At 47.5% G+C, this 26,648-nt stretch overlaps 1 protein-coding gene across 2 annotated transcripts in view; it reads right to left on the bottom strand.

Moving 5' to 3' along the window:
• Positions 1-1,218: 1,218 nt before the first annotated feature.
• The window catches only part of WDR70 (WD repeat domain 70), a 194,388-nt gene continuing 168,958 nt past the window's right edge, over positions 1,219-26,648 (bottom strand). Inside the window, exons 14-19 of one of the 2 annotated variants that reach the window (XR_013995935.1) lie at positions 19,589-19,689; positions 17,964-18,043; positions 15,879-15,995; positions 13,859-14,021; positions 12,212-12,464; positions 1,219-1,397 (exon numbers count right to left, since the gene is read on the bottom strand). Coding sequence is in view for 1 of the 2 variants with exons in the window: in XM_081089957.1 (XP_080946083.1) it covers positions 1,310-1,397; positions 13,859-14,021; positions 15,879-15,995; positions 17,964-18,043; positions 19,589-19,689 (549 nt within the window). In the remaining variant the exon portion in view is untranslated. The remainder of the gene's footprint in view (positions 1,398-12,211; positions 12,465-13,858; positions 14,022-15,878; positions 15,996-17,963; positions 18,044-19,588; positions 19,690-26,648) is intronic. The other variant, XM_081089957.1, reaches the window with a different exon arrangement.

Raw genomic sequence — 26,648 nt, 5'->3', positions numbered from 1 at the left:
ACATATGCTTTGGATCATCCCTCACTTTTGTGATCATTTAATTCACTAGACCAGGGGTCCTCAAACTACGGCCCGCAGGCCACATGCAAATACAAATATTGTATTTGTTCCCATTTTGTTTTTTTACTTCAAAATAAGATATGTGCAGTGTGCATAGGAATTTGTTCATAGTTTTTTTTTTAAACTATAGTCTGGCCCTCCAACGGTCTGAGGGACAGTGAACTGGCCCCCTGTTTAAAAAGTTTGAGGACCCCTGCACTAGACAAATGAGATCAGGAAGGCGGAAGGAAGAGCCCCGAAACACCGGAAACCTCGGAACTATCTAGCAGGAACTCTCTGACATGCAAAACTACCCCATGTCTGTGGGAAAGCAGTCCACAGGATTGTATTCTATTGACTCATTATTACTTTGGACAAACTGCCAACTTTTGTTTTCGTTTTCTAGTCACTATAGCACAAGGATCTTGCAGAATGATTCTTAATGTCTTCTCCTTACATAGCTCTTACATTTACAAAGCATTTCTACACCCAATTTAATACTGATCAAAATCAGGCAACATAGATATCCTTGACTCTATTTTAAAACACCAAATATTGAGTGTAGATTTACTGTGTGCCAGGTACTACACTAAACACTCTACAAGGAGTCTCATCTAATCCTTTTAACAAACTTATGAGGGCAGTACACTTATCATTAGAGGCCAGAAGAGAGGAATCTAACAGCTCCTCTGTGGTGACCCAGAGCGCAGGAGCAGAGGCAGGACTTGAACTCACATGGGTCTGACTTCAAAGCCTGCTTCCTAACACCTAACCACTGTACTCTGCCATAGAAAGGTCATCAGATACACGTTCTTTCCTCATGCGGCAGTGCTTTAGTCTGAGCTCAGTTTAATTATTTACAGTTATGTAAACAACTGTTGTGATATTACACAGAAGTAGCAAACTTTTTGATGTCTGTTTCCATACTCCGTTGCTGGGATTGCTCAAGATGTACATCCCAATGTACATTCCCTTCCCCCAGGTTATGAGAATCTGCACAAGACCAATGGTTGTTGAATAAAGTTTCCAAATACCTAAAGTGCTTGGTAATAGGCTAAGAATCTGTTTCTGATTTGCTTATGATACAGTTTTAATAGTTGTAGATAAGAAAATATAAACATAATTTTAGGGAAGGGTAGCTACCTATCTTTTAAATAGTTCAATAAGGCAAAGGACAAAATCTGTTCAAAAAAATGTATTTTTCATTGCATTAAAAAAAAACCTGTCCAATATGCTCCCCCTCATGCAAACAGCTCTCGTATGAGATTCTTCAGATTTTACGTTTTTTCCATTCTGGCTCATTCTTTGCTTCCTCATCATCAGATTCAACTTGTGCAAACATGGCTTTGGGCTGAGTCCTAAAAGAAAGTTAAAGAGAAGAGGAAAAAGGTAGTCGGCAAGTGCTTATTAGATTAGACTCTACTTTTCATCGAGTGGAGGCACATTTGGGAAATCAATTACACTTCAATTATTAAATATCAATCGTTATACTTCTGGCAAAGAAAGGAATAATGAAAATTTAATAATGTTCAAGAAAAGAGCCAGAGTCTTTTAAAGGGTTTCTTCTGTGGTTGACTGTGGAAGCTGCCCTTTCCTTGAATAAAACAAACAAATCAAGTTCAGTGGATCCTCACATACCCATAACCACCCTCCACTTAAACTCAGGCTAATTGAAATCGTTTGGGAGGACAGATTATAGTCACTGAGCAAGAATCTACACGCTCTTTATTTATAGCTTTGTGGGCTGTCCCTAGATTTAAGTAGTCCAAACACATGTTGATAGCAATACTCATGAATGGAAGAATTTGAGTTAATAGTTATTTCATCTAATGAGTTTAAAATAGTAGATAACATATAGAGTAATTTGAACACTGCCAGCACAAGCAGAACAAACAAAAAGACATTCCCTCCAGCACTCTGATCAATGCATGGAAAGGTCACGCATTTGGGGGAACATCGTAGAGAATCGCTGCTATAGGACTAGCAATCTTTGCATGAGGGCCTTCTGTGCTTTGCAAACGTACCTGATCCAATGACATTCCTTTTTACATCGAAAATAATTTTTTTAAAAAGTCAAGTGGCCGAAACCGGTTTGGCTCAGTGGATAGAGCGTCAGCCTGTGGACTGAAAGGTCCCGGGTTCGATTCCGGTCGAGGGCATGTACCTGGCTTGCGGGCACATCCCCAGTAGGAGATGTGCAGGAGGCGGCTGATCGATGTTTCTCTCTCATCGATGTTTCTAACTCTCTATCTCTCTCCCTTCCTCTCTATAAAAATCAATAAAATGTATTAAAAAAAAAAAAGTCAAGTGGTTGCAATTTGTGCCTCTTTGGGTCAGCTACTGCTGACTTACTTTTAAAAACAGCTCTATCAAAGTTTAAGGAAACATGAAAGCATTATATCCGAAGATTATATATTTTAGCTTAAATCTTCATTTAGACTTCAATTCATTATATGAGGTAATTGCAGAATGGTCAATATCATATCAACAACAACAACTCCTTTTATTTGGCGAGTGGAGCAGGGTTAAGACCTTATATTACGTCTTGCTGTTTATTATCCTGGGGAAGAAGTACACAGCATACATGTTCATGCTGGTGTTGTTCTGATGCGAGCCACGTACATTTCCGCATGCGTACATTGGTCACAATCCTGTCTCTCCAATTAGGTCACACATGTATCTAGAGAGCCCAAGCTGTCCCCATACGCAGTCCAGCTGATTAAAGTTCTGTTGTCACTCCCAGACACTGTTACAGCATCAGCAACAGCCACACTCTAACGGTTCCAAAAGCAGCTGCAGGTTTTCATAGGTTGGGAGATGCCGAACTACTAGAAAGCAGGCCCCGGGCTTTCTAACATGCAATTGGTGCTCATTACATACTCCATCTCCTGGCAAAGACAGTGACTGCGCAGGTATGAACAAACCCGTAGAGGAATAAATCTGTCTGGTTTTAAAAATCCTTTGCGAGGAGAAACCAAGATGGCAGCATAGGTAAACACAGGAAATTGCTGCCTCGCACAACCACTTCAAAAATACAACAAAAGACAAAACGAACATCATCCAGAACCACAGGAAGGCTGGCTGAGTGGAAATTCTACAACTAGAAGGAAAGAGAAAAGCACGCTGAGACTCAGAGGAGGTGCGGAAGTAAAGTGCAGAGGTACGGAGGTGCATGTGGAAAGGGCTGGCAACTGAAGACCCGGTTGTCTTTTTCAATCGGGAGGGAGTCTCAAGCTCCTGACTGCTCTGAACTCCAGTTCCGGGCGAGTCTCTGGGGACCCAGACTCATACGGGGAGAAACTGGACTATCTGGCAGCAGGCGGAACTCGAAGGTGGCTTTCTCTCAGAGGTGCTTGCAGCAATTACCAGGACACTGAGACTCGGGGCCTCTTAGGGTAAGATTGAGGATCAGCCATAGCTGTTTGCTCCGCCCTGTTGATTCCCTGAGACCCCGCCCCACCCAAGCTGTGCCCAGAGGCTTTTGCATATGAAAGGCCTGGCCCTTTGCAATCTGAAAATTACCTAACAAACTGCAGCTGGGTCGAGAGACCCAGAACTTCCAAAAGAAGGCCCAAGGCCCCACACCAGCTTGCATTGCTCCAAAGCTGGGCCTCATCTAGGCACCTCCAAACCCCAAACAAAGAAGAGGAATCTGCAGATCTCTCCATAGCTCCTGCTGGGTAGCCTCAGGCAGAGGCTAAATTAGCACCTCCTTAGAGATCCAAGAGCCAGTGTACCCAGTGGTCAGAGTGGGACCATCCAGATTACAACTCCTCAGATCCATAAGGGACACACTCAGGGGGGAGACTCAGTGAGCACCAAAGCCCTACTGAAGCAAGTCTTGCCCCAGAGGGACATCTCCAGCACAGAAGTTCTCCCACTGTATACATAGCTGATTCTCACAGCCGATTGGCCTGGAGGTCAATTCCTCCCAGTGATACCTACAACAATCAAGGCTTAACTACAACAAGACTGTGCACAAAGCCCACAAAGGGGTGCACCAAGAGTGTCCACCTCAGGTAATTGGGGAGGCTGAGCCACTGGGCCCTATAGGACACCTAGCACACAAAGCCACTCTATCAACACAGGGAAGCATAAAAAATGCGGAGACAAAGAAACAGGTCACAAATGACAGAAATGGAGGAAAGCAAACTACTGGATATAGAGTTCAAAACCACACTTTTAAGGTTTTTCAAGAATTTTCTAGAAACCACCGATAAATTTAGTGAGACCCTTAAGAAATCTAGTGAGACCCTCGAGGATATGAAAAAGGACCAACTAGAAATTAAGCATACACTGACTGAAATAAAGACTATTATACACAGTTCCAACAACAGACTGGAGGATCGCAAGAATCAAGTCAAAGATTTGAAATACGAAGAAGCCAAAAACACCCAACTGGAAAAACAAAAAGAAAAAAGAATCCAAAGTATGAAGATAGTGTAAGGAGCCTCTGGGACAACTCCAAGTGTACCAACATCCCAATTATGGGGGTGCCAGAAGAAGAGAAATAGCAAGATATTGAAAACCTATTTGAAGAAATAATGACAGAAAACCCCCCTATCTGGTGAAAGAAATAGACTTACAAGTCCAGGAAGCGCAGAGAACCCCAAACAAAAGGAATCCAAAGAGGACCACACCAAGACACATCATAATTAAAATGCCAAGAGCAAAAGACAAAGAGAGAATCTTAAAAGCAGGAAGAGAAAAACAGTCAGTTACCTATAAGGGAGTACCCATATGACTGTCAGCTGATTTCTCAACAGAAACTATGCAGGCCAGAAAGGAGTGGCAAGAAATATTCAAAGTGATGAATGCCAAGAACCTACAACCAAGATTACTTTACCCAGCAAAGCTATCATTCAGAATTGAAGGTCAGATAAAGAGCTTCACAGATAAGAAAAAGCTAAAGGAGTTCATCATCACCAAACCAGTATTATATGAAATGCTGAAAGGTATCCTTTAAGAAGAGGAAGAAGAAGAAAAAGGTAAAGATACAAATTATGAACAACAAAGACACATCTATCAACAAGTGAATCTAAAAATCAAGTGAATAAATAATCTGATGAACAGAATGAACTGGTGAATATAACAGAATCAGGGGCATAGACAGGGAGTGGACTGACTATTCTCAGAGGCGGGGAGGGGTGTGGGGGGTGCGGGAAGAGACTGGACAAAAATCGTACACCTATGGATGAGGACAGTTGGCGGGGAGGGGGGTAAGAGCAGAGGGTGGGGTGGGAACCGGGTGGAGGGGAGCTATAGGGGGGAAAAAGAGGAACAACTGTAATAATCTGAACAATAAAGATTTAATTTAAAAAAATAAATAAAAATCCTTTGCATTCGATATTTAATCTAATAGGAAGATAAAAGATGGTCTTCTAAAGATATCTGGCAATGCTCATCGATTTTAGCTGTAATGAGACTTAAGTACTAAGAAGTGGTAATGCTGCCTTTATGCATATAAAAAAAAGAAAATGAACAACAGATCACAGAAAGAAAACCTAAAGCTTAAAAGGTTATTTCCTTTAACTAGTTACTCTTTTCTATTCCACCTATTTCTGAAAGCATGTCCAGCAGACGGGGTGGACACAGAAGGGCACAGCTTTAAGCAGGGGCAGAGGTGGCGGAATGACGCAGAGGCTCAGGGAACATGATGGGCTGGGGGTGTGAACTGGCTATCATCTTCATCGACGTGCTGATTATGCAGATGTACACATTTGTCAGGACAGGAAATGAGTGCTTCTTGTGTGTGTAAATTATACCTCAATAAAACTGACTTATAAGGAAAATCAAGACAAACCAAATGAGGTGAAGGTCAAGAACTAAGGAATTAAAGGGTATGTAAGAGAGCATAAAACTTGGCACTGAATTGCCTAGCAACCAAGACAAAAGGACTAGATTTGTTTTTCAGAGGAGATACCTTTTTCCCCCGCAGCACTGAACTCAGCAAAATTCACGGAGTAAGTTTTTACATCATGGTCATTGATACTGTCACTCTCTACTTCCAGACCACACACTTTCTACTCCCATTTCCTCTATGGGTACTTTAACTTAGGGAATGTCAACCTGTTTGGAAGGTGGGATGGTCCTCTTTGTGACACTCCACCAAATTTATTTAAAATTCCACTTTTGAACTAATAACAATATTGTCAGAAAAATGGCCATTTTATGTGTGTGCGATATCAAATCATGACACTTAGCCTTCAGATATCCATGCTCCCCTCCCCTAAATTGCCAAAATCAAGGCATAAACCAGTGTCCAAATTTCCCAGCAATGCAGTTTACCACCTGTTCTCTCGTTCTGTTGGCCAAGTAGGGAAAATCGAGTGTGAGAACTAGGCTGCTTTCAATACATGGTGTTTGCAAAACCGCATATCCACATGCAATGAAGGAAGAAACTGGGCCCTTACCTTACACCAAATACAAAAATTAACTCAGAATGGATCAAAGAGCTGAACCTCAGAGCAAAAACTATAAAACTGCTAAAAGAAAACATACAGGAAATGTATCCCACTACTTCATACAGCATTTCCATTACCGACCCATTCCCTGCCTTCTATTGCATCAGTTCCTCCAGAATTCTATGCTTCCTTTCTCAAGGGACAGGAAGTCATCAACTCAAACTTACAGCCTCATGGCAGGTTTATCTCAGCTCCCAAAACAAAAGCCTATGAGATCAAAGTGAAGAAAAAGAAAAGAGGAGGAACATTTCACTAGGCAATGGCAGCGGTGTAATCCCTATAGGTGCTCACTGGGTTCCTGACAACCAGTTATGTACCCACTTTATTGAAATCAGCTTCATCCAGACCATTTTATTATTGGCTTATGTAATAAAACCTGCAATAAGTGTTCATCGGAAACTTACACATACAGAAGGTTGATGGGAAACTTGTGTTTTCCAGTTTAACTCACTCTGAATAATAAACTTTTTTCACTTGACTATATATGTCAACTTGCTTACTTGGGTTACCAAGAAAAGAAAAGCAGATTAGATATCAGCATAGTTATAGACGCTAACCATTACATAAATTAACCAGAGGAGAGCTGGTTACTTTGTTTTAGCTTCAGTAAACTCTGCATTTGCTAAGTTATTATTTCATATGCAAATATAAAAGCTTAAGCAAATGCCTCTCTCAACTTTATAAATTATCAGATACTTTGTGCTAATTAACTTCCCCTTGGAACACCTCAAAAACTGAATTCTCAACGTGGTCTGTAGGAAGCCAGGCTCTGGGACACTGTGTGCTACCGAAAAGGGACTGAAGCCCTGGAGAACCTGACCCACCTGCAGTGCCGCCCCCAAAGGAGTTTCGTGTAGAACAGTGGGGAATGAGTAAGATTTCCCTGCCATCTGCCAGAAGGGCGCTGGGGGTGCCTGTTTGTGCGAGGGACCACAGTGTGAGCAGGGCTGCCCTTCTCTGGGGCTGAGCTCTGACGGGGCCCCATCATGCCTCCTCCAGCGCTCAGGCCACAGCGAAGCCGCAAATGTTTTCAGCTGCAATGAAAGGTCCCCGGGTCAGACTCTTTTTAATTAGGGACTTTCTTCTGATATGATTCATCCAAAAAAGCTAACCTGAGCTCCAGGGCGATAAAATGGGTATGAGGGGAAATCCCTTGTAACATCTAGTCATCAGTATGTGAGCACAAACCACAAGCTTTTTTGGCTCAGGGCCCATTGTTTATTATAAAGGAAAACCTCAAAGCCAAAGCCAATTACAGCCATGACTTGACAATCGGACACACTTGTTAACCCTGTTAGAATGAACACAGTCCAGATGCACTCTGACCCGATCCTCACAATTACAGAATTATTAAGACTCAATAAGACTTTGACCAAAAGATTCCACTTGAAATGGGCCCTTCTTTCTGGTGAAGAGCTAATCAAAGATAGCTCTTAAAAAAAACATATGAGGGACACATAGAATGAGAAGTAACAAGATGTTTCTAGGTAAAAAAAAAAGTCCTGTTTTCTTCAGGAAATGAACAATAACATTTTGGAAAATAGATAAACACATCTCAGACTCATTAAATAGGACATACTAACTCACAACGATCTGTATGAGAGTCAACGACTGGATGAGGATGGAGAAAGGGACTTATATGAAACCTGCGGAAATTGGAAACAAAAAGGGGTGGGCGTGGGGGGAAAAAGAGAGAGAGAAGAAAGAAAAATAAAAGAACTCTCTAAAGTCACTGTTAGCCACCTTACCACAAGGTAGGTAAACAAGTTAGAATGACGAAATCCTTGAAGAGCACACAGACCTGAGACCGCCAGGTCTCTCAGTGCCCTCTCTAAGCTCACATTAGAAAGCATGTAACTGTGAGCGCCACAACTTGCATTCAGAAACACGTATGAAAGCTGGCAGGACTGTAGCCCTACGCTCTCACTTCCTGGATGGGAAATGGTCTTGACAAAGGTAAGTAACTCAGCAGGAACAGCCCAGCACTTCTGCTTCTTAGGCCACAATGGCTCAACAATAACCTTTTCAGCTTCACTATTACTCACTCTTCCCGGAAGTGTTCTCGGTTGCTTTGCGATGAGAGGCCGTGCAGTGCAGTGTCAAAAGCAGAAGTTTGACTTAGAAGCCAGACCACTGTGTAAATTCCAGGTCTGCCACCTGCAACCTGTGTGGCTTTGATCAGGTGATAAGCCTCAATGTCCTCATCTGTGAAAAGGGGCAATAACGTCGCTTACCTCATAGGACTGCTGTGAGGATTCAATGAATGATATGTAACCTTTCTAAACAAGCCTGATATGGTGAAGTATATGAAATGTCATTATTATTATTTACCTTGCTTTGGTTATCACATGTTCCTCCATATAATAGGTATATTTTTTTAAAGTTGTATTTAAAATGTATTCAATAAAATAATTTCTATATTAAATATAACATAGGCGCTTGCTATTGTTTTAAACCCTGAGGGAAATACTTTTGTTATGCACTATGTCTTCAGTATGAATCTCTATAACCAAAATAATCTATTATGGGTGTTTGAATTTTTTTAAGGGCAAGTCATCTGTGGTCTGCTCTAAATGGTTACTTTTGTATTATTACCGCACTTTCGTGGGCAGAATAATCACCTGGGGAAGTTCGTAGGATGCAAATCCCCAGCCCCAGTGTACAGACTGAGCTGGTTGGAGCGGGATCTAAAAATCTGCATTTCAACCTTTCCACGCCCACCCTCGACTCCGACACCAACGGTCCACAAATCCTCTTGGAGAAACGCTGGCTCCACACAGGATGTGGTCCGTGATGATGGGTCGCCGAAGTATAACTCAGGAAAAAGTTATGCTTCCCTACGGGGATATGTCTCGTGCTGACACAAATAAAGCTTCATGCACTCAGAGAGTGGCTTCTTTCAATACTGACTTCGAATGCATCCCTTGTGGGGGGAATGGTATTTGATATCCACATATCCGCGGATCCTGTGTCAGAGCAAACACGCTCGGTGAACATGAAAGGGACTGGAACGGCTATGAAGGCGGCTCCTCTGGCAGGAAGGGCCACGCTGACAGAGCTGTCAGGCTGTCAGGGCTGGCGGGGCCAGGCTCCCGCACACAGCCCTACGTGAGGTAAGCGAATCGCAGGCCTGGTCTATACCTGCCCACTCCCCAGCCAGTTCCTTCCCCCTCCCTCCAGCAGCAGCTTTCAACAAGAAACCGTAATCAAATCTGCCATGTGTGACTGACCAAGAGTCCTCTGTGACCTGCTGTGTCTCTAAACTCCCACACTGTCACCCTGCCAGGGCCAGAAAGGAGGCTCAAATACTCCGTCAACAAATGTCAAGTGTTCAAAGACTCTGCGAGCATCACTGCAGAAGGAAGGTGAGTGCATGCCATGCACAAGCAGGTAGACTGTGTAGGGTCTAGTCGTGCTTTTCTGTGAAAAAGTGAGATGCAGTAAATCCTCATTTCATCACTGACAGAAGTCAATTGCAGGGAAGAAAAACAACCAGACACACATTCTCAATTACACTGACCTTTATGAGAGGATCCTTTTAAATATTCGCTTCCCTTCAAGCACTCTGCCACTTGGCAGTAAACCGTACACTCGAGCAGGTGAGGAGAAAAACCGCTGCAGTCCTGGCTAACACATGGCATGCCACGCACACGGTGCCATCAACTCAGCTAGCACGCAATAAACCTCAGGTGACAAGACTGGGTGAAGGAAAAAGAAGGGAGCAACATGCAGCAGCAGCAAAGTGTGTCTGAGCAGAGATCACAGTCCCCTGAAAAGCTCACCAGATTGGGGATCAGAAGGAATGAAGCCCATTTCTGGTTGTAATTCACTGTTAATTGCAATCTCTGAGCTTCAGTCTCCTCACTTGTAAGGTGAGGATATGACAATACCTGCTCAACCTTCTTCCCAGAGCAACTAGTAAACTAGCATATCATCCAATTGTGAACTAACTAACTCGCCTATCATGCAGGAAAATGCCATTAGGTAATGGTCAACAATGAACAAAGACAATTTCCACTTCAACTAATTCTATATAAAGAAAGTTGAAAATATGGATGAATGAGTTTCTAAGAAAATGTTCATGACAAGCAGATTCAGAAGAGAGAAATCCAAATAGACTACTTACCCTAAGGGGACAGAAAAGACAGACATTAGGGAATTACTACTAACCCTCGCCTCCACAGAAGCACCAGGCGTGGACACTTTCACAGGTGGACTGTATCCAATCCTTACCAAACAGACCTAATGGTATTCAAAACAGCTCGAGAATACACACAGGAAAGGAACAGATATAAAAACTTACGCAGCCAGCCTAACACCTGACAAAGAATAAGCCATCACCTTGCGAGGATCATACAAAGGCGCAAGGACGCTGCAATGGGAAGAAATCAGTAATAGAATTCATCACGTTCACTGATCGAAGCAGAAAATCCTATGATCACTTCCTAAGAGATAAAATAAAGGAATGCAATGAAAGCTTCCACTGCAGACGAGCTGCCGCTGGCCTCTGTGCGGGGCCTCCTTAGAATGGATGTCCTCCCCTTGGCGGCCTGCAGGCTCAACCCCTCATTTCACTCAGGTCAGAACTTCAGCAGAGGTTCCGCCTGATGGCCCTACCTGCTCCTTCCCTCTCCTTGGTACTCCATGTCCCCGGCACTGATGTGGTTTTCTTCTTCGTATTTGCCACCATCTAAAACTTATGGGTTTATTTATTGTCTCTCGCTCTCTCTACTGGAATATAAGCTCCATAAATATTGCTGTTACTCTACAACCCGGAACAGTACCTTACACATTGTAGCTGTTCAATGAATCTTATGGAATAAATAAGTAAACAAAAAGATGGGTTTTTCCTTAGCATCTTGTATGTGTATGTTTTCAGAAGTTATGCTTTAGGGGGAAATACCATAAAATTGAATAATACGAACTTGCTGCTAGTTACTTTTTCCCCACATACAAAAAGGGCTATTACTTGTTTTAACCTAACAGTTACTCTTGTTAAAGTTCAAAGTGAGAAAAGGATGTGTGCTATCACTGACATTATTTAATATTGTTTTGGCAGCACTAGTCAATGCAGTTAGAGAAGAAAAAGAAATGGGTATAAAATTGGAAAGGAGGACATACATTTCTCATTTTTGTACACAGTGGTTCAAAAGTAGGTTTACAGTTATTCATGTGGAAAAAGTTCTGTCTCCTAGCATCAAGTAATATTTCGCATACCCTATGTACACACCCTAAAAAATAACAGAACGTGCGGGAAATCCCAAAAAGGAATAAAAACACTAACTAATGAGATTAACTGTTTCCCAAATGAGTAACATAACCACACAGACAGGAATGGAGAAGAAAAGATCTAAACTAAGTAACTGGAAAGTTTCTTGAGTGGATACTGCAAGGTTGAAACAGAAAGAACTGGACACAGATGCTGCAGGCTAGTTAGGGAAGCTGCTTCTCACAGGGGCTAGCAACTCAGCAGCTACGTTATGTGTACACAGACATGAACACATGAATAAGTACATTGTAGGTAAGGAGCTGGGTTTCTCACTACTGGAGGAAGAAGTTATAAATACAGGAAGGGGGAAGGTTAAATGAACCCTGAGGTATGGAATTGAAATCAGAGGCATCAGTTCATATTCATGGTTTTAAAATACCAATACAAATAGCTATACACAGAAACATATATGTGTGTATGTGTAGGTTAGTGTACATACATGTGTTTCCAAGCTTTGTCAGCTGAGAAGGCCTAGAGGCAATGACATTCCAGCAGCAATGAAGATATCAAGCACCAACTTTTGGTTTCAAAACATCATTCTCCAACCAAAGGAAGCAGGGCTCCTTGGAGAAGTGGCTGATTCTAAGACTGCAGCAAGAAAGACGAGGATGAGCCTGGAACATCTTGTGGTGCCAAAAGTGAAGAAGGGCTCAAAAAACACAGGGGCTTGTTGTAGGAAGACAGGAGTCATTCTGAAGGAGAGTTCATTGGTTAAAGCTGGAACAATGTGTGCAACAAACTAAATAATACTAGTAATATTGGATTTTAACCCATAGGATAAAGTATCTTAAAGTCCATACTGATATAAAAAAGTACTTGAAAAAAAATGAGTAAATGAGGAAGGGACAATTCTTCCTTTCAGTAGAATCCAATTACTAAATGCAGAAGAAAAGAGGGAACTAGAAAGTTACCATGGGCAAGCACCACAGTAATCGCTGCTGCGGGGAAACATATGGATGAATGATAAAAGAGAGAGCAAAGTTTAAGGAGAGACAGGATTTGCATCGTCTTAAAATATCACCCCCAAGAAATGTATTAATTCAAAATATATTAGTAGCCTTATGGTGGAGAACCATGGGGGACACGTCACTCAACCAAGCGGTCACAATTAGCACCACCCGCCAGAAGACACAGTGACATGAGGCCCTGATACGATGCACTGAGAACGATACATCTCCCTTGTTTTGTTTTTGCCAAAAATGCACAGTTTCATTCCAATCATGAGAAAATAGCGGACAAACTGAGAGAAAGTGTACAAACTAACAGACTGGCGTTCACTGAAAGTGTCAAGGTCATGAGAGACTACTAGACAGACTGAGAAACTGTAACTGGAGGAGATTAAGAAGTAACAACTAAACGCAGTGGGATCCTTGATGGGATATTAGTGGGAAAATAAAGTAGGGTTCGTAGCTTACTTAACAGTATTGTACCAATCTTAAATTGTATTGTGCTAATTAACTATACTTTGGTTATGTAAGGTGTTCACATTAGGGGAAGTTGGGTGAAGAGCATACTTGAATACTTTGTACTGTTTTTGCAACTTCGTTAAGTTTAAAATAAAAAATTCTAAAGCCCCAATTCTACAGCAGTGCCTTTCTTTCATGTAAGTGTAGCTGGTTTCGTTGCTTTAAGGGCCACTGCATGCTACCCCTACTGGGCCATGTAAGGGAACCTGAGCAGGCAGGTCTCCGCTGCTGTGTAAGTGTTACTCACAGGTGCCGCTCCGCACGTGAAAGACAGTCTTAATACCAGACCTAGAGCTCCTCCCCTTCGTTTGCTTTCAACCCTCCTCAGCTTAGATAATGCACACAGGCAATAAATTTTTTTATCACAGGAGGAATGGACTTCACATAATTAATGGGCTTACACTAGGCTGTAATCTGGTGGAACTGACCTGGTTAACAATTCCCCATGTTAGAGCCCTAAGATACACAGATGCCCGGATTTCAGAACGATGGGTGCCTGGCCTAGTTTTTATACTCCAGGATAAAACAGGAAATGGAGACACGAGAACCTCAGAGCAGCCACTGTTCTTCCCAATGCATTAAGCGTGAGGGCTTTTCCCCGTGAAAGGCTGTCCCCTTACTTGGAATAGGCTGGAGAAACCCAGTACGGGTTGTCCTCCGCGGCCTTGGCGTGGCGCAGGATGGCCTCCCGGGGATTGCTGTCATCAGTCTTATCCAAAGCAATGTTCTTCACGATGTATGAGGACAGGGTGCCGCCGTGGGTTCCCACCCGGCCGCCACGACCTGTTCAAAGGGAAACACCCACGTCAGGAACATAACACGCATGACAACCTACCGGTTTGCCCTGTGCACACTCTACTTCTGACAAGGCTGAAAAGCCCTCGGCGCTGGCTTCCAAGGCGCCCAGTTAATGAATGGCAGTCGGGCTGGAACTCTGACGTGACCTGATTTTTGTCCCTCCCTCCCCCAGAATCAGGGTCTCAAGCGAGGGGCTCAAGTTCTTCAGACTTGTGTGAAGCACATAGGTCTCAGCAGTACTTGAACATCATCCTTTCAGCTTTCATTTATGATGGTCACAACCAAAGTAGCAACTCATTGAACCTCAATTTCTCCAGCACATTTGTAAATAGAGACATTTTTGTTATGTCTCCATTGCTTATATAATGATATGGATGTCGGGAGAATTACAAGTAGTTTGCCATGTATATACCTTAAAAAATTCCTCAGGTATGATCATTTGAAATTCAATTAATAAAAGTAACCAGTATTTGTTAGATGATATTGTAGTTTTGAACAAATATATGTTGGGGCTTCCCATCTCCCAAGGACCTCGTAGGGGAGAAAACAAGCAAGCTGAGCGCACTGACTCAGTAGTTCACTCTCACTGCTCTGGGAGACAGCAAGCTTTGTAAGGCAGGAGTTTATTCCCTGTAAGTCCCCAACATGCCTGACAGTCAAAAACATAAGAAGATGGACTTTTTAGGAAGATTAAAAAAAATAAAATGAAAAGCCAAACAGCACTAAAAGATTGATTTTATAAACCAAGATATGAAGAGACTAAATAATTAATTGCCAAAGAACTTACATGGCCCCGGTAATTATTCTAGTACTCAGAGGGAGGATAGAGTGAGTTGGTTGTGGGGCGTTTAGGAAGAGATGAATCCAATTGGGGAAACTTCAGAAGAGGTCAGGGTCAGACTGTCGAGAACTTCCAATCTCTGGAAATGCAACTGGCCAGTGGGAAGCTTGAAGATCTCGGGCAGCAGGAGTTGGGAATGACAGCTGGTGTAAAGAGCATGCAGGTGAGATAGGGAGGAGGGCGAGTGATGGAGATAAGGAGATAAGGTGCCGAGTTAGTCAGAAGTGTTTGTCAATCCAGGCCCTACTATTTAGAAACTTTTATTAGGATGTTGGCAGAGAAAACTTTCCTAAAAAATGAGATTGATATGTGGTATGTGTTCAATGCTGAAGGGGCAGGTCAAACAGATGTGGGTCCACAACTCAGGTTCAGATGAATGAACAAGTCAAAAGCTGTAGACTTGTGAGCTGGGACAGAAGGAAACTCCACGGGGATAAGAGAAAGTGGCGTTCTGGTAAAGGCATGTGCTGTACTGTGGCCAAGGCTGCTTGCTTCCTTCCGGTACAGACTTTGTTAAAACCTTTAAGGACTTTTATTCATCTCCCAGGACAATAGGCAGCTCCATTTTACCAGCACGGAACTAAAATGATGGTCATTTTCTGCCTCGTGTGAAACCTAACCCAGCCTGGGTTCTGGTCAAAGTGCCCAATGGTGCATATTAAGCCAATGCTGAGAGCCACGGTTTTAGCAGTGGGCTCCCAGGAGCCCCAGAGTTCCACCGAGGTCACCTCCAGGGCTCAAGTTAGAGACCAAGCTGACAGGCCTGGGCTTCCTCTCCACTTCTGCATTACAGTGCCATCTGGTCAGCTATATGCACTGGAATTCCGCATCCTATACTAAGCAAAAGCTTCTGATGCTAACAAGAAAATGTCTGAAAACACCTATTTAGTAAAATCTCTCTGAAGACAAAGAAGCATCCAGGCCCCAAGGATGGTCCCCATTCTCCAGCCACTCCCCGGTGCTGCCCCCACCCCTCTGCAGGCCACGCCGAGAGCAGTCACCTGGGCCCGCCACAGGAGGCTCGGGCTTGTGCGACTTCAGGGGGTCCAGTCTGTCCTTCTCCAGCTGCTTCCTGGTGCTCCGCTGGCGGGGCTCACGGAACATCGGCAAGGCGTGAGCTATGAGGAGTCACATTTGAAAAATTTCATTATAATAATAAGCCTTCCACCCAAAAGGCATAGCTAAGGCATGACTAACCGAAAGATGAAATGGAAGTCATAATGACAGCCTTCCTCTAATAACAAAAGACAGTCTTACTGTAACCAATTAACCAATTCTGTTGGAGACCAGACTCGTTGTTCACCTCTCCTGGCAACCAACGGCACGCAGGAAATGGCCAGAGACTGTCACGGAAACACTGGGGAGGCTCCCCGTTTCCCAAGCCCTGGGGGGCAGTTAGACCTAATTTCTGTGGTTTGGAGAAGACACACGGTAATGGGGCCGCCTATTCTTTTCTCTGATGGGCCTGCATGCTCATCGTGCCAGCAGCCTGCCGCCAGCCCCGAGGTCTCCTCAGATGCCTCAGAGGCACTGGAATCACTTCACACGTTTCTGAAATGTGACCACCTCTCAGGAGGAGCTGACGACACTGAGTGGCCGGAAGGGAGGGGCACTTATCCCACTGAAACTGGGATAAAGGTTGCCCGAATGCACGGGGGTGCCCGGCTCTCCTGCGTGGCGACTGGATGGGCATTATTCCTACATCTCAGTGGGACAAGCCAAACAATAAAAATCAAAGCAATACTTGTCCAATTATAGTTGTGTGTTTACTCAGTGTCAGAATTAAATTTCAGAACATAAAAGAGCATATGGATTTAAGAGGGAAATGGATATTCTGGGGGAGAGGGAGAACATTTGGGAGGTGGGGGAATAAAATATCTTTTTTTGACCAGAAAAAGCACCTGAATAATTTCTTTGGATGCTTGCATGCAGATTAAAACCTCCTGTTACAAGGGAAAATTTTCCCCAGAGGCCTGGGAGAGGCAGGTAAAGGAATAATGGGAATTTAAAAGGAGTTTATAATATGAATAACAGAAATGTCTGCACCACCTCAAACATGCTCCCAGTATCCCCACCCCACCCCACCCCCACCTCCACTCCAGCACCTGGGCCTGGGCCGTATCACGCGCTGGTGAAACAGGCAGCCTGAGTCCAGGACACAGCGCCGTCCCTGTTGGGCAACACGGCACGCAGTATTTTTAGGAGGGGAACATAGCTTTTCACTTCAAACGGCTGGAGGAATTTAAGTAGGCCGCATGTAATTACATGAGCCAGACTGTTATGACACCGACTTTAACACTTCTACTCCTGCAAGAAGTGTTGTGGGATCCCTCAGGGACCATAAGTTCCAAGGGAGCTGGTCTCATAGGAGACCCACCACCGGGAGAGAGCCCAGCAGTGCAGCGCCCTCTGGGCTTAGAGGAGAGTGGATAAGTCCACAGGGGCTTCCGCCCACGACAAGTGCTACAGCATCCAAGGCTGCCTTCCTGGCCGCTGCCTAGGACCGGCCTGAGACTGAGGCTCTGGGGACACAGAATTCTGCCCGACTGATTGACGAGGTGGTGTGGCAAACCCAGAGGAGCTGCTGTCCTAGGGATTTCTGATCAGACTCCAGGTAGTTAACCTTCCATCTCAGTGCCTCTGGGCCGGGCAATGGCAGGTCACGAACTGCAGAGGGAGGTGGGGGAGAGCCTCCACACTCCCCTGATAAAACTGTTGTCCAGCATCACATGGCTGGTCAGTAATTGAACTGGACGCACCAGCTCCCCTGATTCCAGGACCAGCACTCTTTCTTGTTTATTCTTAGAACAGATTGTTATTCTTTAAAAGGCTGCTACAGAGTAATGCATTAGGCTCCAACAGGCTTTTCCGTTTGGGGTTGAAAGTTACATAAAATGACTCCGTCTCCGTGATGAGTCACAGAAGCCCAGGGTGAGCTGGTCCACAGCTGCAGTCCTGTCCACATGCATGGGAGCACTGGTGGCATCTGCCTGAGCTCGGAGGGCTTCTCCTGCCCCCGGAACCATGAGATCAGCACCACACTAGAGCGGAGAGATGGATGGTGAAGAAACCAGCTAACAACTTACGGGTGATGATGTAGTCCTGGGTCAGAGTCTCAGCTTGCTTCGCCTTCCGCTGGGTTTTGACCACACATAATTTTGCTCCCCTGGGGAGGGTAAAAGCATAGTGTTTTCTTTACTTGGTCTCAGAAACAGAAAGCATATGTTGAAAGCATCAGACACTCTCAGAAACACACTGTGTGCACCATCTCACCACACCCTTGACTTTCTCAGGGATGTGACAGATGAAGCCGCCGTGATAAGAGACCGACCGTAAGGAAAGCAAGTCTGCTGTCAGTGGTTACTACAGAGAGAAAGGGATGCAGAGGTAACTGGGCAGCAGAAGGCTGGTTTAAAAATGTACAGAAATAACCTACAATGAAAATCTTCAAGAGATATTAATAACATTAATCAGCCTTTTCACCCTAATGGTCAGAGGGTTCAAATTTTCGTTTATGTCCCAGGTGAAAGCAGTCTGGGTGGTCTAGACCCCAAGTGGCATTTGTAAGCATCTCAAATACAAGAGGACAAGTGTCTGGCGCTGAGCTGGCTGGGCAGCGCTGCCAAGGGGCTAAGAATGCGGGGGATGAACCAAAAGTGTGCTCAGGACACCTCCCTTCTCCTTAGCAGCACGAGCCATCCCGCTCAGGAGAGGCATACACAAACAAGCCAATTCTTAAAGATCCCGAAGGCAGTGCTTTCCAAATGGGCGCTATCAAATGGGGCTCATCATCTTCTCCAGTGGACCGACTCCCTCTCATCCAAGTTATATTAGCATTTTCAAATTCTTTATGGAAAAACAAAAACCTATTTGTTCTTAAATACCATAGCATGTAACTTTATTTTCTAGGACAAAGGTTCCAACCCTAGTTCAGAAAGCTCTGAAGAAGACAAGACTGTCTGCTTCCACTTAGAGCCAAATTATGGCCAATGGATACTCATTAGTAAAGGATATGGGACCTCAAGGCAGGTCTATGGGGACTCCAGTGACATCAGCCTGAATTTTAATACTGGCTAACCAGGCTTACTCTCCAGAATGAACCATTCAGTCAGAGAAAAGCAGCACCATCTTTTTCTATGTCCATCAATGTCCATCTTTGTGCCCAAGGAAAATGGGAGTGGACAGACTGGGCTTTAGCAAAGTTCTCTGAAATACACTAGTGTGCTTACATTGGGCATCTGGGGTGAGCCAGGGGTTGGAAGGCGGAAGTCTTTGTGCTTCCCCTTCCGCTGGCAGGGAACCACCCTTCTATCTGATAAAAGGCCAGATAGAGAGGGAACAAAACAGACTGGCCGGCCCCATTTCCTGTAAGTGGTCAGCTTGCTGCCCTGTTGATCCCCTACATGCATCACTGCTAATGCCACTGTCCAGGGTGGTATGTAGAGTGGGCCGGCCTCCCCCTGCACTCAGCATTTCGGCTAAAGAACTGCAAATCCCCAGGACACTTTCACTTTGAATTCTGCCTGGATCAAGGGTGATACCCAAATCCTCTAAAGCACAATGCTAAAAGTCTGAGGCTTTGCTCTGTGCCAGCTGCATTTTCTGAAAGGGTGGATCCCCATCAAAGGAGGGAATAAATGAAAGCGGGTGAAACAAAGGCCCTCCCCCCAGTTGTTGTCATCCATCTACAACAGGCAACAGTGCTGAATACCTCTGACTCTTGTTGGGGTCATAATAGACTTTCGCCAGCCCGTTTCCAGTTCCCACCATGATCTGGTTCAGCTTTGGATGCCACAGGCAGCGGACCACACTCTGAAAGGAGAGGCATGGTGATCAGCTACAGAAGGGGAATCCTGCTGGTACTCCCATGGCTGGTTTACTAATCCGACTATCAACCTAGTGGTTGCCTCTGTATCTTCTAGGACATTTTCTTTAAACCTAAGGTATTCCTCTGGTCCATTTCCATTCCAACACCTATTATCTGTGTGACATATTAACGTAAGGAAGATGTTCCCTCCTCACAGCCCTGACACCACAGCGCTGGGCTTCCCCACTCTGCCGCCACGAGAGGCTGGCATCTTGGAAAGCTAAACACATAACTCAGTCCTGCTGCCTCTGGCTCAGTGAGAGCTCGGAATTTAATGCTTGGACACTCACAGTGCGTCCCTGGACAGCAGACTGGGACCAGGTGGTTATTGTTTTCGGTTCACAAGGCTCCAAGTCTCATAAAGCTTTCTCAGGGACAACACATATTTGCAGGCACTGAAGAACACCTCCCTGTCTGTGAGATAAACCAGAGGACAATAGCAGAAGGAAAGCAGAGACGCAGAACACGGACTTGACATGAACCTAAATGAAAAGCTGTTTAAGAGGAGACTCCGTGGAAGCTCTGATCCCTGAATCCACGGCTGTGAGGGCAGTGAGCGGTGCTCTGGGTCAGAAAGAAGCTCGAGTTCTCAGTGAGACCCACAACCTAATTTTAATTTCTGTCTGCAGTGAGAGGGCACAGGGGGGAGGGCCTGCAGTGAGAGGGCACAGGGGGGAAGGACTGCAGTGAGAGGGCACAGGTGGGAGAGCCTGCAGTGAGAGGGCACAGGTGGGAGGGACTGCAGTGAGAGGGCACAGGTGGGAGAGCCTGCAGTGAGAGGGCACAGGTGGGAGGGACTGCAGTGAGAGGGCATAGGTGGGAGGGCCTGCAGTGAGAGGGCACAGGTGGGAGGGACTGCAGTGAGAGGGCACAGGTGGGAGAGCCTGCAGTGAGAGGGCACAGGTGGGAGGGACTGCAGTGAGAGGGCATAGGTGGGAGAGCCTGCAGTGAGAGGGCACAGGTGGGAGGGACTGCAGTGAGAGGGCACAGGTGGGAGAGCCTGCAGTGAGAGGGCACAGGTGGGAGGGACTGCAGTGAGAGGGCATAGGTGGGAGGGCCTGCAGTGAGAGGGCACAGGTGGGAGAGCCTGCAGTGAGAGGGCACAGGGGGGAGGGCCTGCAGTGAGAGGGCACAGGGGGGAGGGCCTGCAGTGAGAGGGCACAGGTGGGAGGGCCTGCAGTGAGAGGGCACAGGTGGGAGGGCCTGCAGTGAGAGGGCACAGGTGGGAGGGCCTGCAGTGAGAGGGCACAGGTGGGAGGGACTGCAGTGAGAGGGCACAGGTGGAAAGGACTGCAGTGGGAGAGCCTGCAGTGAGAGGGCACAGGGGGAGGGACTGCAGTGGGAGAGCCTGCAGTGAGAGGGCACAGGGGGAGGGACTGCAGTGAGAGGGCACAGGTGGGAGAGCCTGCAGTGAGAGGGCACAGGTGGGAGAGCCTGCAGTGAGAGGGGCACAGGGGGGAGGAACTGCAGTGAGAGGGCACAGGTGGGAGGGACTGCAGTGAGAGGGCACAGGTGGGAGGGACTGCAGTGAGAGGGCACAGGGGGGAGGAACTGCAGTGAGAGGGCACAGGTGGGAGGGACTGCAGTGAGAGGGCACAGGTGGGAGGGACTGCAGTGAGAGGGCACAGGTGGGAGGGACTGCAGTGAGAGGGCACAGGTGGGAGGGACTGCAGTGAGAGGGCATAGGTGGGAGGGACTGCAGTGAGAGGGGCACAGGGGGGAGGAACTGCAGTGAGAGGGCACAGGTGGGAGGGACTGCAGTGAGAGGGCACAGGTGGGAGAGCCTGCAGTGAGAGGGCACAGGGGGGAGGGCCTGCAGTGAGAGGGCACGGGGGGAGGGACTGCAGTGAGAGGGCATAGGTGGGAGGGACTGCAGTGAGAGGGGCACAGGGGGGAGGGACTGCAGTGCGAGGGGCACAGGTGGGAGAGCCTGCAGTGAGAGGGCACAGGGGGGAGGGCCTGCAGTGAGAGGGCACAGGGGGGAGGGACTGCAGTGAGAGGGCACAGGTGGGAGGGACTGCAGTGAGAGGGCATAGGTGGGAGGGCCTGCAGTGAGAGGGCACGGGGGGAGGGACTGCAGTGAGAGGGCACAGGTGGGAGGGACTGCAGTGAGAGGGCATAGGTGGGAGGGCCTGCAGTGAGAGGGCACGGGGGGAGGGACTGCAGTGAGAGGGCACAGGTGGGAGGGCCTGCAGTGAGAGGGCACGGGGGGAGGGACTGCAGTGAGAGGGCACAGGTGGGAGGGACTGCAGTGAGAGGGCATAGGTGGGAGGGACTGCAGTGAGAGGGGCACAGGTGGGAGAGCCTGCAGTGAGAGGGCACAGGGGGGAGGGCCTGCAGTGAGAGGGCACAGGGGGGAGGGCCTGCAGTGAGAGGGCACAGGGGGGAGGGCCTGCAGTGAGAGGGCACAGGGGGGAGGGACTGCAGTGAGAGGGCATAGGTGGGAGGGCCTGCAGTGAGAGGGCACGGGGGGAGGGACTGCAGTGAGAGGGCATAGGTGGGAGGGACTGCAGTGAGAGGGCATAGGTGGGAGGGCCTGCAGTGAGAGGGCACGGGGGGAGGGACTGCAGTGAGAGGGCACAGGTGGGAGGGCCTGCAGTGAGAGGGCACGGGGGGAGGGACTGCAGTGAGAGGGCACAGGTGGGAGGGACTGCAGTGAGAGGGCATAGGTGGGAGGGACTGCAGTGAGAGGGGCACAGGTGGGAGGGACTGCAGTGAGAGGGCATAGGTGGGAGGGACTGCAGTGAGAGGGGCACAGGGGGGAGGGACTGCAGTGCGAGGGGCACAGGTGGGAGAGCCTGCAGTGAGAGGGCACAGGGGGGAGGGCCTGCAGTGAGAGGGCACAGGGGGGAGGGCCTGCAGTGAGAGGGCACAGGGGGGAGAGCCTGCAGTGAGAGGGCACAGGGGGGAGGGCCTGCAGTGAGAGGGCACAGGGGGGAGAGCCTGCAGTGAGAGGGCACAGGTGGGAGAGCCTGCAGTGAGAGGGCACAGGGGGGAGGGCCTGCAGTGAGAGGGCACAGGGGGGAGAGCCTGCAGTGAGAGGGCACAGGGGGGAGGGCCTGCAGTGAGAGGGCACGGGGGGAGGGACTGCAGTGAGAGGGCACAGGGGGGAGGGCCTGCAGTGAGAGGGCACGGGGGGAGGGACTGCAGTGAGAGGGCACAGGGGGGAGGGCCTGCAGTGAGAGGGCACAGGTGGGAGGGACTGCAGTGAGAGGGCACAGGTGGGAGGGACTGCAGTGAGAGGGCACAGGTGGGAGGGACTGCAGTGAGAGGGCACAGGTGGGAGGGACTGCAGGGAGAGGGCACAGGTGGGAGGGACTGCAGTGAGAGGGCACAGGTGGGAGGGACTGCAGGGAGAGGGCACAGGTGGGAGAGCCTGCAGTGAGAGGGCACAGGTGGGAGGGACTGCAGTGAGAGGGCACAGGTGGGAGGGACTGCAGGGAGAGGGCACAGGTGGGAGGGACTGCAGTGAGAGGGCACAGGTGGGAGGGACTGCAGGGAGAGGGCACAGGTGGGAGAGCCTGCAGTGAGAGGGCACAGGTGGGAGGGACTGCAGTGAGAGGGCACAGGTGGGAGGGACTGCAGGGAGAGGGCACAGGTGGGAGGGACTGCAGTGAGAGGGCACAGGTGGGAGGGACTGCAGGGAGAGGGCACAGGTGGGAGAGCCTGCAGTGAGAGGGCACAGGGGGGAGGGCCTGCTGTGAGAGGGCACAGGTGGGAGGGCCTGCAGTGAGAGGGCACAGGGGGGAGGGCCTGCAGTGAGAGGGCACAGGTGGGAGGGACTGCAGTGAGAGGGCACAGGTGGGAGGGACTGCAGTGGGAAAGCCTGCAGCGAGAGGGCACAGGTGGGAGGTACTGCAGTGAGAGGGCACAGGTGGGAGGGACTGCAGTGAGAGGGCACAGGTGGGAGGGACTGCAGGGAGAGGGCACAGGTGGGAGAGCCTGCAGTGAGAGGGCACAGGGGGGAGGGCCTGCTGTGAGAGGGCACAGGTGGGAGGGCCTGCAGTGAGAGGGCACAGGGGGGAGGGCCTGCAGTGAGAGGGCACAGGTGGAAAGGACTGCAGTGAGAGGGCACAGGTAGGAGGGACTGCAGTGGGAGGGACTGCAGTGGGAGGGACTGCAGTGAAAGGGTACAGGTGAGAGGGTCTGCAGTGAGAGGGCCCGGGGTGGGGGAAGGGTGGCAGGGATAGGATTAAGGGGGAAACAATGAAGCAGAAGTTGATAGGAACAAACAGCATGAGCTAGGTCCTTCAGATCTCATTGGGATGGGACAGGAAATGAGTGGAAACCTCAATTCAACATTTATTAACAACGTATGCACCAAGCAATGTACAAGGACCAAGGAAAAAGGGTACATTAGGTGCTGCCATTTTACATTCTAATAGTGAAATGAAAACAATGGAATTTCCTTCTCCTAGGTCTACCTTGGCTTGATCTTTGATTTCTCCTCCCTAATCCTCCTACTCTTTTGTTAAGACAGAATATCTGGAACTCTCTGCAGTTCCTTTTTATAAAAATCCTGGATCCCACCTGCCTGGCAAAAAATATGCATGTAGCTCAATGGCTACCAATCTTCCCTGAGACTGAGGAGCAGGCAGGAAATGTAAGGAGGCTGCAGGCTTCCAGTTCATGTCTGACAACACCCTCCCAAGAGTAGCCTCAGCTCTGTACCACTGAAGGGGGCTGAGATGTTCTATTGAGAAAAATCACATCAGAATGGCTGGTTTTCCCTGTTGGTATGAAGGAACTTAAGCTAAAAGGGTAGATTTTCACAGCTTATGTTTTCTTTCCACAATTTTTTATAAATCTATCTAATTCAGTTACAAGTACTTAATATATATATCATATATATGTATGTATGTATGTATGTATATATATATAATATTCACACTTACTAAAGTAACTCACTATTAACAAAAAACTTGAAAAATCATAAACCATAAAAATCACATAGAGCTTGACTTTTTGGGGAGGGTTGTCATTGTTGTGCACATAGTTTTGTACATAGGCTTGTGGAACATACATTAAAATGCATGCATATATAAAATTATTTTTTTCCTAGTAAAACTGCCTGGTTGTTAATATGGAATTAAATGTATCAATAGCTCAGGGTCTGCGAAGTAGCTCCACTACTGAGACTAATTTGAGAACAGTGGAAATTTCCAGTGGTCACGAGCAGGCACGTGGAAACATGAGAAGAGTCACAAACATAACTTCATGGCCCCTGTCTAGCATAAGTTCACCCAAGCCAATATTCACCTTCCTCCGTCTTTGCTTAGACCCCCCTATTGAGCGCTGCACCCTATGACTCCCCTTACTCCGAGCTTTCTTTTTCACAGCATGCATCACCTTTTAACATAATGTATAATGCATTGTGAGTTATGCTTATCCTGCCTTCTGCACTAGAATGCATGTCCACATAGGCAGAGATCTTGGTCTGTTTGGTGTGGCAATGTATGCCAAGTATCTGGTGCTCAATGAATTTTTGCTGAAGAAATGAATCAAAAGTTACAGTTCACCGAAGTCTAACTGGATCGCTTTGCTAAGTTGGAGTTGACTTTTAAGTTAAAATATTGCCACCTACGAGGAATAATTTTCTTTCTCCAGACCCTTATTATACTCAAGTATCTCACACATGCAGTGGGGCGGTCCTCCCCACTGTGGTCCTAAAAAGAGGAAAGAGCATGAACCAGAGAGCAAGAGAGGACAGTGAGAGGGACTGTCAAGAGCCTTCCGAATCTCGGCCACTCACAAACAGTCCTGGGACAATCGTAAGGATATAGTACTCAAGTTATCTCCCTTCCTTGTTTCTCCAGAGGTCTGGCTAAGCATCTAAGATTACTGGTTTTCAAATATGTTTTCAAGTGAGCAGGGTGCAGAATTGTAAAAGATCCACAATGTCGGCCTGGGAAATTCCAAGTCACCCAGTCAAACAGGCAGTGTGCAGGGGCAGCAGGTTACTGTTACTCTCTCCCTCCATGCCGTGGGTGTAAATGTTAGAGAGAGGCCACTGCCCAGGCCAATGACCAATGTCTGATTGCTTTCCAGGGAGGCCCAGCTTGGACGCTGCACCTCTACTCTTATTCACAACTTCCCCCTCAGAGCTCGCAGAGACACACAGGGCTGGCCAGCACATTTACACTCTTTTTCACACGGAAGCAAGGAGCAGGCAAACAAGCGCCCTTGCACTAACCAGTCATTCAGAGCCCATCCATCCACTGTGGCAATGAGTCCCCAACGCAGCCAATGGGGGCTCTGAGCAGTCAGGCAAGGGATACTTAAGGCTCAATTACCCTAAGACTGGTTATTAATCAAGTACTACAGGGATTCCAGAACGTGGAATGAAGAAACAGAATTCAAAGTCAAAGGTTGGGTGGGCCTTTTTTGTTTATTAATATTTATTGTGCGTGTTTAGCTAACCTTCAGAAACTTTGCAGCTAATGCGGCCCCGCACTTTGTCCTGTCAAGGAAATGCATCTTATAGCAGAGAGCTGGCCATCTGCCAACCCAAACAATCCCCGAGACAGCAGCGAGGCTGGGAGCGAGCAGAGCTGCCACGCTGCTAACTTGTCAAACATACATGCCGGGCTTTACTTCACAACAACGGGACACGTGCCTGCTAGAAGCCTGAGGAGCCATCAGAAGACGGATGAGCTATGACTACTTGAAAGAGTGCATTCCCTCGATCAACCACCCACCCACCCACCCACCCAACTGCTTCCAGCCTCTGTTCCTGAAGAGGTGCTTCTGTGGCTGGGGGCTCACACTCAGACGGTCAGACCTACCGGCCATGCGGCAGGTGAAGAGAACACATCAGCATCGAAGGACCAGAGAAGAGAGTCATGAAGGGTCTACAAGGATCACAGCAAAAGCCTTCACATTATACCGTGAGCTTCAAAAGGCA

Source organism: Myotis nattereri, assembly GCF_964212035.1.
Source record: "Myotis nattereri genome assembly, chromosome: 4".
In the NCBI taxonomy this organism is placed as follows: domain Eukaryota; kingdom Metazoa; phylum Chordata; class Mammalia; order Chiroptera; family Vespertilionidae; genus Myotis; species Myotis nattereri.
The sequence above is the reverse complement of the archived record's forward strand: the minus strand, read 5'-3'. Positions and strand labels throughout refer to the sequence as shown.